General features: G+C 42.6%; 1 protein-coding gene across 2 annotated transcripts; it reads left to right on the plus strand.

Moving 5' to 3' along the window:
• The first annotated feature begins 200 nt into the window (after positions 1-200).
• On the plus strand, positions 201-9,860 carry tnpo2b (transportin 2b). 2 transcript variants are annotated; one of them, XM_056371823.1, is made up of 24 exons: positions 201-390; positions 1,148-1,247; positions 1,542-1,617; positions 1,778-1,927; positions 2,170-2,276; positions 2,373-2,506; positions 2,624-2,705; positions 3,292-3,414; positions 3,527-3,645; positions 3,734-3,794; positions 3,932-4,103; positions 4,550-4,702; positions 4,905-5,130; positions 5,224-5,395; positions 5,486-5,680; positions 5,841-5,999; positions 6,394-6,481; positions 6,603-6,701; positions 6,800-6,895; positions 7,092-7,167; positions 7,800-7,899; positions 7,986-8,060; positions 9,470-9,599; positions 9,705-9,860. In XM_056371823.1, exons 2-23 carry the CDS (start codon positions 1,149-1,151, stop codon positions 9,575-9,577), a joined length of 2,670 nt encoding a protein of 889 aa, XP_056227798.1. In that variant the 5' UTR covers positions 201-390; position 1,148; the 3' UTR covers positions 9,578-9,599; positions 9,705-9,860. The 2 variants fall into 2 exon arrangements, with proteins under 2 accessions (XP_056227798.1, XP_056227797.1); XM_056371822.1 differs by lacking the exon at positions 201-390 and adding an exon at positions 525-562.
• Positions 9,861-13,118: the final 3,258 nt, after the last annotated feature.

Below are 13,118 nucleotides of genomic sequence, written 5' to 3' on the forward strand. Positions count from 1 at the left end.
CATATCCTGCTTGTTCACAGAAATAGATGTATGATATGCATTTATATAAATTAACACAGTTTCCGCCAACAGTATTCAGTGACACGTACTGTATATGGACTGTATAATAATGGCGATATTAAAAGTTGTTTGTCTCTTTACACAGTAGCCTTGCCCGACAGTCTGTCCAGTACGGAAGCCGAACATGATCAAACTGATCACCCGGCTTGATTGCAAGGCATGCAATCTCTGTCACATACCAACTAGCATAGCAACCACACAGATCTACTGAGATCAGAAGTTTGTATTAGGATACACAGATCGAAGTCATATTTTACTTAATGTTAGTTGTTACAGCGTAGCTGCACTATTGTCTATAGAAATATAGATCTACCACATCGGAGTGACCAGGTAAAACCTTTCGCGGCACTTTCAAGATGATGCTAGCTAACATGCTACTGGTAGCTTTGGGTTGATGTGCGACTGCTCTGTTATGAATATTAATGCGCTCCATTTGCGTCGTGTTTGTTGCTTTAATTACAAACACAACTTTGATGGCGCAACGCGTTGCCTGGTTGTTAACGTAAGACATCGTTTTGTAGCTGTTTTCTGTGTGGATCTGGTGCGTGTTAAGAATCATAGCGACGCTAAGCTAGCTTGCTAGTTGAATGAGCCAGACATTTGCGCTTGTGCCGCCTGGGCCTCGTGAAAAAGGCTGATCAGGTCGCGGTGGATAGTTGCTGTGGCTGCTTTATTCATGCAGCTTTAACTTACGAAAAGACGACTGCGTAGCGTTATCTTTAGGTTTCATGTAGCCAGAAACGGAAAATGTTCACAATCGGGATTGATTACAGTAATGTTTTGTATACACGGTAGCGTGTATACAAATATTTATAATGAATGTATTTTAACTAAAATTAAGATTCACGTTGCCAGCTGTGAAGTTAACAGTTAGGTGGCTAGTATTTGACAAGTTGTTGTTATTAGTAACGGCAGCATGCTGTATGTTGGCATCATCTGTAATCGACTGCGTAGTTTACGTTACTTCTACGTGATTTGATTGGTAACGTACTGACTGCCGAGGTTACAGGCGGGGCTCTCAGCTTGGAGGCGCCGATGTGTTGTACATGCTTCATAAACAGGTTATGTGTGTGTACATGTCTTGTAGGATGGAGTGGCAGCCAGATGAACAGGGTCTGCAGCAAGTGCTTCAGCTACTCAAGGACTCCCAGTCCCCAGACACAGCAACACAGAGAGCTGTGCAAGAAGTATCCTTACATCTGTCAGTGTGTGTGTGTGTGTGTGTGTGTGTGTGTGTGTGTGTGTGTGTGTGTGTGTGTGTGTGTGAGGGTGAGAGAATAAGATATTTCACTTCCTCTATGAGACCTTGTGTCTTAGTGAATGGAGATGAAAACTGACTGTGTGTCATGTGCAGCTTGCAGCAAGTGAACCGATGTGATTGATTGTGATTGCATATTAATCCACGCTGTTAAACAGGAACACAAGATATTTGTGCATTTACTATGTGTGTGGATGATTGAACTCCTTAACAGAGCCTGCAGAAACTGGAACAACTTAATCAGTTTCCAGATTTCAACAACTATCTTATCTTTGTCCTCACAAGCCTGAAATCTGAGGGTATGTATATGCAGGTCAAAAATAAGCCACAGAGCGGGATTGTAATTTACTGAATAAACTCCCTAACTTTGGTTGTTCTCAGTAAATATTTCTGTGTCTCATGTCCTCCTTCCCATTAAAAATCATTTGACACCAACCCTCTGCTGCCTTTCTTCTCAAGATGAGCCCACTCGCTCTCTGAGCGGTCTGATACTGAAGAACAATGTTAAGGCTCACTACCAGAACTTCCCTCCCAATGTGGCTGACTTCATCAAACGAGAATGCCTCAACAACATCGGAGACCCTTCGCCGCTCATAAGAGCTACAATTGGTGGGTGTTAGAGTTGGAAAGGGAAAATGGACAAAGAAAAAAACTAGTGTTTGCTGCATTTTCTAGCCAGTGAGTCAGACTATTATGTAGGTGGTTGAGTTTTTGCAGGTAATGTGGCTGTATGTGGTAGCAATCACTGTATTTTCAAGATTTTTTAAAATGATTGAATGTGATGATGAGTCAAGTTATTACTTACTCCTGAGTTTTAAATCCTCATAATCTTTTTATTCTTTATCATGAAGGTATCCTGATCACAACCATAGCCTCTAAAGGAGAGCTACAGACCTGGCCGGAACTGTTGCCTCAGCTCTGTAATCTGCTCAACTCAGAGGACTACAACACCTGCGAAGTCAGGCCCACATAACAACACTTTATTGTGATAATCAGATTAATGTCTGTTTCTTTTCGTCTTTTAACACACACTATGCTTTTCTCTGATTTTCAGGGTTCTTTTGGAGCACTGCAGAAAATCTGTGAGGACTCATCTGAGCTGTTGGATAGTGATGCTCTGAACAGACCTCTCAACATTATGATCCCCAAATTCCTCCAATTTTTCAAACACTGCAGCCCCAAGATCAGGTCAGTAGAACACTACCTTTGCTGGCTGACTTGGTCTCTACTAGCAATTAGTCTTTCCTCCTCAGCACAAACCACTAGAATCTCCCTGTTGAAATCATCAGTCTGTCTTTTCCTCAGGTCCCATGCTATAGCGTGTGTGAACCAGTTCATCATTGGTCGAGCTCAGGCTCTGATGGATAACATAGACACCTTCATTGAGGTGAGTACTTGAAGATTTTGTCAAACATACTCATAAAGGTTTTGATCATTTTCCATCCTGTCATCATGTGAAAACAAGAGTTAGTCAGTTTTTCCAGTACCTCTCCCTGCACTTGCCTCTAGCTGCTTTCAGACTGATTATGTAATAAAAAATAAACAAGATTTATGTTTAGTTTAAAAGGAAAGAAATTGTTCACAGCAACATGCTGCTAAGCCATCATTTCATTTCACTGATGGTACAGAGGGAGTGCAGTCATATAATTTTGGCATCTGACCAGCTTTTAGCCATTTATTTCCAGAGCTTTCAACTGCATCTTGCAGTCTTCCTCAGTGGATGGAGTTGGTCCAGTTTTCACTTGAAAACTTTGGATCTTGAGATAGGATTTTTTTTTTTGTCAAACAAAAGTAATGTAGCTAATGCAGTTCACAAAACACAATGTAAATATGTACTGTGAATGTGGCAAAGCACAACACAATATAGTGCATGTTTGGAAGTTGATAACATTTTCTCCCCTGCCCTTCCCTTTTCTCTGCCACCCATCCCCTCCCATCCTCTGTCCTTCTCTCCTTGTCCCCTTCCTATCCAGAGTCTGTTTGCACTGGCTGGTGACGAGGACAGTGAGGTGCGGAAGAACGTGTGCAGGGCTCTTGTCATGCTGCTGGAAGTCCGCATTGACCGGCTCATCCCACACATGCACAGCATCATCCAGGTGAGGGCGTGACTGGATCCAACACACCACCTTAAACAGACAACATTTGGCTTTACCTTCCTCCTCCTCCTCCACCTCCACCTCATCATCACCTCTTGTTGTTTTTCACCAGTACATGTTGCAGCGCACCCAAGACCCAGATGAGAATGTTGCTCTGGAGGCCTGTGAGTTCTGGCTGACTCTGGCTGAACAGCCCATCTGCAAAGAGGCCCTCTCTGGCCACTTGGTCCAGTAAGTGCTCACATGCCAATGAGGCTGAGTTAAGGTAATGACAAGAGGATGATCTCATTAATAATGTGATTGTCTGTTTCTGTTTCAGACTGATTCCTATCTTGGTGAATGGAATGAAATACTCCGAGATTGACATCATCCTTCTAAAGGTTAGCCACCCCCGGACAAAACAAATGTACCCAGCTTCATATAAATACAAACACATCAACATTCTGCTTTCTCTTCTTGTCTCATGCTGTTCACCTCTGTCCATTCTACATTCACCTCTCTCTCTGTTGTCTTACAGGGCGACGTTGAAGAGGATGAGGCGATTCCAGACAGTGAGCAAGATATCAAACCTCGCTTTCATAAGTCCCGCACCGTCACTCTGCAGCACGAAGGAGGGGAGGGCGAGGAGGGGGAGGACATTGATGAAGATGAGGACGATGACGATGATACGCTGTCTGACTGGAACTTACGTAAGTTACAGACATGCAGCTGTAGAATTCCTCTGTTGATCATGTGGCAGCTCTTACTCTAAAGTTACCTTCTAACCACATTTGAGCAAGAACTTAATGTTATAGCTCTTTTGTCAACAATAACGTGCTACTTCTACCTGAATTTTTCGCAGATTATATATGTGTGTGTGTGTGTGTGTGTGTGTGTGTGTGTGTGTGTGTGTGTGTGTGTGTGTGTGGGGATATATCTTATGTTTTTTTTACTTCACATGTACACACAGTAACAAAGATAATGGGTACAGTTGCATACTTGTTGCAGCTCATTTTAAAAAAAGGTATTAATTAGAACTTTTTTTTCACTATCTCTGGTACCCACTATTTGTCTCACTGTGTTTGTAGTTGCGTTCTTTTATGCCATTCCAAAGTTACCAAATGCTTATGGTGATGTGGAATAATATCCTTTCTAGGGAAGTGTTCGGCTGCGGCTCTGGATGTTCTTGCCAACGTGTTTCGTGAGGAGTTGCTGCCCCATCTCCTACCCCTGCTCAAAGGCCTGCTTTTCCACCCTGACTGGGTCATCAAGGAGTCTGGCATCCTGGTGCTGGGGGCCATCGCTGAGGGTAAGACTTCCTATTAGATACAGAAGTTAAAGGGTATATTTGAAAAAAAAAAAGATGATTTTTTTTTTTAGATTATTAAGTTTAGATGTTTCAATGAGAGGTTACATGTCAAGATAAGTAGTGAGTTTCTGAAACTTCAGATGCGTCTTGATATTTCTATTGCCGGAAAGCTTGGCTTTATAAAACCTTTTTGTCCTCCCAGGCTGTATGCAAGGCATGGTACCTTACTTGCCAGAGCTCATCCCCCACCTTATTCAGTGTTTGTGCGACAAGAAGGCCCTGGTCCGCTCCATTGCCTGCTGGACTCTCAGCCGCTACGCCCACTGGGTGGTCAGCCAGCCCCCTGACGCCCATCTCAAACCCCTCATGACCGAGCTACTCAAACGCATTCTTGATGGCAATAAGAGGGTGCAGGAAGCGGCATGCAGGTACAGCTCTTACTTTGTCCATATGTTCAGATCTCCTGTGTTCTCTCATTTTACGCTCATATATTCTCTTTAACCATCTCATCTTTCCTAAAGTGCATTCGCCACCTTGGAGGAGGAGGCGTGTACAGAGCTGGTGCCTTATCTGAGCTTCATCCTGGACACACTGGTTTTTGCTTTTGGGAAGTATCAGCACAAGAACCTGCTCATTCTTTATGATGCCATAGGAACTCTGGCGGACTCTGTGGGACACCATCTCAACCAGCCTGTGAGCCCCCCCCAAAAAAACACATCTGTACACAGCCTTGTTTTGTGTGTAATTTATTGACAGGCCAAACTCACACACTTGTGTTTTTAGGAGTACATACAGAAGCTGATGCCTCCGCTGATAGCCAAGTGGAATGAGCTGAAGGATGAAGACAAAGATCTCTTCCCTCTGCTCGAGTGTCTGTCGTCTGTTGCCACGGCGCTGCAGAGTGGCTTCCTCCCATACTGCGAGCCCGTCTACCAGCGCTGCGTCACCCTGGTCCAGAAGACTCTGGCTCAAGCCATGGTGAGTCACACACACACACACACACACACACACACACACACACACACACACACACGTGGGCTTGTATTCTGCAAAGACAATTCATGTTCTTGCTGCTTTACACTTTATCCCATCATCCCACTTCTGACCTTTTACCTTCTCCTCTGTTTGTGTGTTTCAGATGTACAGTCAGCAGCCAGACCAGTACGAGGCCCCCGACAAGGATTTCATGATCGTGGCTCTGGATCTTCTCAGTGGCTTGGCTGAGGGACTTGGAGGCCACGTGGACACGCTTGTGGCTCGCAGCAACATCATGACCCTGCTTTTCCAGTGCATGCAGGTGAGGAGAGCCTGTGTGTGTGTCCAACTTGATCTTAAATTTATAATCCCTTGTGTTTGTAATGTTCTGATTTTATTTTGGCTAACAGATGTTGTATTTACATTTTGTAATTACCTCTTTGTATAAAAGTTTTCTTTGTAAGTGACAGGGTCCACCGCTCCTGTGCTGGATTCAAATTGCCTACGCACATACGTTGGGTTCAGATGAAACAATGCATGTACCTCAGTGTTACTGTTATTGCAATGTTACTTCCTTGATGGAAGCCTCTCTGTTCAGTTATAACACTCTTGTTGTGGTCACTTATATTGAAGTAGCCACAGAAAATGAAATTCTTTATGTCTGCTGATGGTGTGTCTTTACATTTCTCTTTGTCTCTCTGTCTCTTTTGTCCCAGGATACGATGCCTGAAGTAAGGCAGAGTTCATTTGCTCTACTGGGTGACTTGACCAAGGCTTGCTTCCCTCATGTCAAACCGTGTATTGGTAATTATCTTGTTGTCTCCCTCAGTTATACACACACTTACACCGTACAGACACAACATCCCACCATCCTCCATTTTTGTGTCTCTAATGTGATGGTAACATGTTTGTGTGTGTCCTGCAGCCGAATTCATGCCAATCCTTGGGACAAATCTGAACCCAGAGTTCATCTCTGTCTGCAACAATGCCACCTGGGCTATAGGAGAGATCTGTATGCAGATGGGTGAGTTGCAGCAAATCTATTTTTATGTGATGCTGTTAAGTGCTTGTGCAGTTGAATATGAGATCCTGTGTCTCACTTGAATTTTTCTGCTCTGTCAGGTGTGGAGATGCAGCCGTACATCGCTATGGTTCTGAACCAGCTGGTTGAGATTATTAATCGACCCAACACCCCCAAGACCCTGCTGGAGAACACCGGTATGTGAATACACTGATATTTTTATACTTGTTTTTCAAATGGAAGTAGAAAAATGTTAAAGTTAAAACCAGACTGCATTACAGTCAATAGGGGTATTTAATGGTTCACATGGTAGAAGGGAGTGCAGTTATTGTCACAGTACTGCACACACACTCTTCTAACAGCAGCCCTGAGTCACTCTCTTTCCTCTTTCAGCAATCACCATTGGTCGACTGGGCTACGTTTGCCCTCAGGAAGTTGCTCCCATGCTGCCGCAGTTTATCCGACCTTGGTGAGAGACTGTTTAAACTCCGGTTCTGTGTCTCTCATTCCTCGCACTATAGCGTCCTTGTGATGTCGTCATTTAATTTGCAACATCTGCACATACATTTTCAGCATTGGCAGTTTCCATATATCACACACTCTGCAGACACATGCTCTCTCCCTCTTATCCACTGTGCTCTTACCACATCACATGATATCCATTCTCTCTCTCCTTCTCCCCCTTTCCATTCGGTGTGTACTTATTTTAGCTTCTCCTTACATGCAAGACTTGTTCGTGGAATTTCTTCCTCATGCTTTCTTTAAGTGCTCACATTGCTGCAGAACACAATCACAGCATTACAATAACTGCAATATTGACATTCTCTAAATTAATTCCTGAAATGATTGGAATCAGCAATTAGTGAGATTGAAACACTGAAGTCTGTGATTTTCCTCATCCCTCGAAAAATGACAAATATCCTCTAACACAAAAGGATAATGGCAGTTTGGCTGTTGCCATTTTAATTAACTTTTAGAACTTAGTTTTAGTTAACTTGTTTTCATGTTGTATAATTTCCAAATGTTCTCTTGTAGACAAGATAAGGGAGTGACAGCATGAGGTTTAACAGCTTCTGATTGGTTTATTAACGTGTGCGGCAGGTGTACGTCTCTGCGGAACATCCGAGACAACGAGGAGAAAGACTCGGCCTTCCGCGGGATTTGCATGATGATTGGTGTGAACCCAGGTGGTGTGGTGCAGGTGAGACACCCACGGATGTTTTAGGGCTTGATCGGGAGACATTTTACTTTTCAAACCTTCTCACCTTTTCCTCTGTGTTTGTTCAGGACTTCATCTTCTTCTGTGATGCTGTGGCCTCCTGGGTGAACCCTAAAGATGATCTGAGAGACATGTTCTACAAGGTGAGGGTCGGGGTCATATTGAGGAGCGGGATCCTGTGTTTGCATAACTAGTCCAAAGACTGATTTTAACTTACCATGAAATCATCACATTCCCCTGCTGTGTGAGTCACTGTGCAGTGTGCTGTGTAGAGACCTCAGGCAGAGCAGAGCATGTTCATCTTAGTTTAGAGCAGTGAAACTCAGCAAGGCAGACACTTCTCTTGTTCTCTAGAGACATTAGGCACACACACTCCCCCTCAGGAGCTCACCACATGAAGGCCAAAATGCTCTGCCTAAAAAAATTTGAGTCAAATTCACTCTCATAAATACTACAGCCTGGAGAGGCAAAACATTAACATCAGCTCAGTGAACTCTGAAATTCATCACTGTGTCGGGCTTCATTATATATTCACTGCCAGCTTTATACTGGGTCGCACTTCACAATCCAGAAATGTATGTATTTACAGTAACAGAGAATTTATGTAATATTCCTGTTGGGATATTTAACTAGTGTCCTGACAGTATAGTGAATCCATAGTAGGCCAAACGAACCTGGTGCTAATATCTTTTCTGTATCACTGCCATTTTACTAATTCTAAACAAAGCAAAACATACTGCCGTGGTTTGCCACAGAAGGCTGCCAGTGCTAGTTCCCTCATAAGCCCAGAAACCAACCAGTGCTCCTGTGCTGGGATTACAGATCCTGGCCACAGATCTTCTGGGTGTCATTCAATTTGGTGGAGTTTCATTAAACTCTAATTTATTAAAGCTACACTAGTAAGTATTTTTAGGATGGGTCAAATGACTGTGTGTGATGTGAAACATGTCGCTCATAGTGACAAAAACACTATTAAATTATCTATGCAGCGTTTTGGCATCTGTCGTCTCCCAGCAGCAGCAGCAGACGCTCTGTACACTACCTGCCCAGCACCAGAGCTAAAAGAGAGTGAATGTTGGACTTGTATTTGGAAGTTCACAAGAAATATGATGACAAATCAATCCTAAGAGAGAAATATGGAACATGTAGGTACAATATAAACTGAATTTATAAATGTATTGAAACTAGATTTTGACACAGGCACGTCTACAAGAGAGGGACACCAAAGTAGCTAGTAATGTAGGACCTGCCTTAGATGAGATTTGTACTTCAGTGGTCAAAATTTAATATCAAAGTTGCAGTTACTCAAATTAACAAAAGCTTTGCTCAGATGGTATTTCAGCCTCGTTGGAGTCAAACAATCAAATGTAGGACTTTGTTGCTTTTATGAGGCCTCAGGAACAGCGGAGGAAGCCGTACAGTAGTCGAAGAAAAAATGATCAACGCCTCTAACTGTAAAAGTGTAAAGTATGTGGCTCAACTGCTTAAGAAGTTGAATACTTTTTATATATATATATTTTTTTTTTTTGTCTTTTTCTGTCCCTCTCCACAGATCCTGCACGGCTTTAAGGAGCAGGTTGGGGAGGAGAACTGGCAGCAGTTCTCAGAGCAGTTCCCCCCACTGCTAAAGGAGAGACTGGCAGCCTGTTACGGTGTTTAGATTCTCTACACCCACCCAAGAGGTAACCCCACGCACACTACTATTTAAAGTCATAGCAAAGTCATATGGAGGATTATAGTTAAGTTAACGTCTTTGTGTCTGCTCTCCCTTTTATCCGTCCTCCTAGGTGAGCCAGCAGGAGGAGGGTGAATGGGAAACTCATCCATCTGTGTATTGCACTGCCCTGATCTGGGGGGAGGGAGAGGGACGCTATTGGCCGCTCCCCCTGACGGACGGCCCCCACGCCCTATGTGTTTGTCCATAGAGGGAGGGTGGGCGGGTGGGAGGGAGGGACAGGGGGACACCTCTAGATTAACTAGGCAGGGACCCGACACAGAAAAACTAACTGGTAGGGACAGATAGAGAGGGACAGAGAGAAGGACATGGAGGAGAGATGGAGGGATAGACAAGTTGGGAAAGAGGGATGCAGGGAAAGAGACCAGCACAGAGAAAGTTCAGGGAAAGAGAGGGAGGGAACTCAATAACAAGGCAGGGAAAAAAGAGCTACAGAACAGTCTGTTACTTGGCTAAGAAGACAGGGACAGTGGAGATTTTAATGGGATTCTTAAACTTAAGAGTAACCAATAGCTTGACCGACAGACAGACCAACGTACACAGACTCACACACATACACTTGCACATGCTGTACATGCAGTACATGGAACTGACTGTGGGTGGCACTATTATTTAGACTTTTTGAGACCTACTACATGTAGTTAGGGACAGACAGGTGTCTAAACTGTTCATTTTCTGGGTGATATCTTTCTTTTCCGGGGAATAGGATTCAATATGAATTACTTCATCTGTAGTCACTGAATTCTACTTATCTGTTAGATAATCTCGCTATCCGCATCTATGTTTCCTACCTTCATTTTGACCAGAGTGCTGCTTCACAGAGCTATCCATCTATCAGACATATTCCTGTCACATTTTCTACCTGAGCAAAGAGAGGAAAAAAAAAAAAAAAGAGCAAGTGTCTTTCCTTGTGGCTTCACAGAAACCATTCCTCTAGGAAGGGAGGATTAGGGCTAACACATTTGTTTTCTCACCAGAGGGGAGGAAATTGTAGAAAGAAAAATCACATCTTTAGTTGTCTCTGAGGTTTTGTGTGTGTGTGTGTGTGTGTGTGTGTGTGTGTGTGTGTGTGTGTGTGTGTATGTGTGTGTGTGTATGTGTGTGTGCGCGCGTGTGTGCATGTGCGGTTTGTAAATCCTTACTTTGGCATTCTGTGTTAACAGTGTGTGAAATATGTATTGTTTTTGATATGGTACCGAGCTAAAAACTTGACTCCCACCGCAATGTCCTTGGCACCTGTTAACTGTGACCAAGTGTTTGTGTATGTGCGTGTGTGTATGTATGGGTATGTGTAAGAGTGAGTGTGTATCTGTTTATGTCTACATACGTACTGAATATCCATTTGATGCCATATTGATATCTTAAGTAAAACAGTGATTGGCAATGTCATTGTGATCTTTATAATGTTTTAAAACTGGTCCATATTCTTTTTTTTTTTTTTTTCTTTTTTTTTGCTGCTACTGATAATTTTTGTTTATATAGTGGACTTAAATTCGCACAATTAACGCAAGAAATTTTGAATTAATGCTATTTTCAGTGACTGTTGAGTTGTTTTTTGCACTTTTTATTTTATTTTACCATTTCTTTTTTGTATGGACTTTTTTTTAACTTCGCCCATATGATATGTCTTGACCCTAATGTCAGTGTTTGTCATACTGTGTTGCACTGTGAAATTAAGTGTCTTTGACTGGCAAAAATATCCCAATACTAAATGGCAAATAAAAACAACTTTGTGAAACTGCGACTAATCCGCACTTTTACAATGACTAACCATGCCATATTACTGAGGTGTGTGTGTGTGTCTGTGTGTACATGTATGCGTGTGTGTGTGTGTGTGTGTATGTGTGTGAGATATTGCATGAGTATGCGCGCATGAGTACCTCCTCTGCCTATGAGCATGTTTTGGATAGTTAGATGGCGTTTATATGACACGTGCACATTGCACCGGTGCAAAGTAATTTTTTTGTTTGAAAGGATATGTAGCCTGCCTTAGCCTACTTTTGTGTGCATGCTCTGTGTCTGTGTTTCCACTCTGTGTGTGCGAATGTGTGTGCGCAGTGGCGTATGTTTGACGTATATTCCAGAGTAATATGATCGCCCTTTACACACCAACACACCACCTCAATTCAGAACGAGAGGAGAGCACAGTATGCTAAAAGAATAAGAGCTAGGACACTGCCAAAGAGCAAAAGCCACTGAAATTTAACCACAGACAACAAATAGAGACAAGCTGCTATTTCAATATTCAATATGTGATGAAGCACAGGCATTGTAGGGCTTTTTAGATTAATCATGGAATATTAGTTGACTAAAGAATTGACTACAGGGATCTATATTTTTTCACTCTTCTCCAGCATGTAGACATTTGGAAACAGACAAACATTGGCACTTGATTTGACCTAGACTGTGACCCCTGAGATAATCAGACCAATCATTTCACACGTCAAATACAAAGACAATCTGAAACCCAGTCCAGTTCTATTTCCACAGTATCTTTGTTCACAGCTTGTATGAGGAAATGTTTTCGGTTGCTCGTTAATTTTAGTGCTTTATTTTTTATTCGTGTAACAGATGTTTTTGGTTTCATGATTAAGGTTCTTTTTTTTTTTCTATCTGAAGGTCAGTGTACATTTTCTTTGGATGATGCTGTTGTAGTCTGCTTCAGTGACAGATTCATGAATGCAGTGAGTTTCAAGGACAGGAGGGTCACGGAGGGTTTTTGAATAGGTGTTAACATAGATGGGAACAAAGGAGGAATGAAAAGAGATGGAGGAGGAATAATTTTTTTCTAAATTCTGTTTATATAATAAAGAGCATGATATTGTTGCAATTTGGCAGAACCACATTGGTACTTTTTGTTTTTTCTGTGAATTAAATTCGCCAGTCGTGACCCCTTTTTTTGAAGGTGGGAATGGAAATAAAATGCTTTTATTATATGATTTATAGTTTATGTGTGTAAAATCTCTCAAACATCCAGCTGGATTGTGGATTCTTGAAATAAATCATGTCATGCATGCTGAAGGCTGGGTGCTTGAGTTGCCAGTCTGATGTCTTTTGTCAGAAGATGACGGGATGAGGTGTAATGTACCTTTTAAAAAGAATAGCTATCCTCATGGTTAATACAAGTCTAATTGAACGTAGAGTTAGATTCAGCCTCTAGGATGTTTCCTGTTTCTGTGTATGTCAACATGTAAAAATCCCACAAATACACACTTAACACAATCATTGAGCTACGCTGAGATTAGTCACTGTAAATCTCTGCACGTGCGCAGCAGCAACTGATTCACCAACTTCATCCTCATTCTGAAATATAACTCTTGTTTTTCCTCCCAAAACTGAGCAGCCGCCTCCAGCTGTTTCTCTTATATCCAGCCAGGAGATATCCCTGGACATATGACTGAACCCAGAACGTGGCCGGATCACCTGGACCCACCACCACAGGAACTCTGGACCGACAAATTAGCTG

Source organism: Seriola aureovittata, chromosome 3 (genome assembly GCF_021018895.1).
Source record: "Seriola aureovittata isolate HTS-2021-v1 ecotype China chromosome 3, ASM2101889v1, whole genome shotgun sequence".
Classification (NCBI taxonomy): Eukaryota; Metazoa; Chordata; class Actinopteri; order Carangiformes; family Carangidae; genus Seriola; species Seriola aureovittata.

Excerpts from the sequence above, each read along its gene's own strand:
- tnpo2b (XM_056371822.1), top strand. The coding sequence starts at position 534 with ATGGCGCAACGCGTTGCCTGGTTGTTAAC. Across the intron at positions 1,248-1,541 it reads CACAGAGAGCTGTGCAAGAA|AAACTGGAACAACTTAATCA; the intron begins GTATCCTTACAT and ends CAGAGCCTGCAG. Across the intron at positions 1,618-1,777 it reads CACAAGCCTGAAATCTGAGG|ATGAGCCCACTCGCTCTCTG; the intron begins GTATGTATATGC and ends TTTCTTCTCAAG.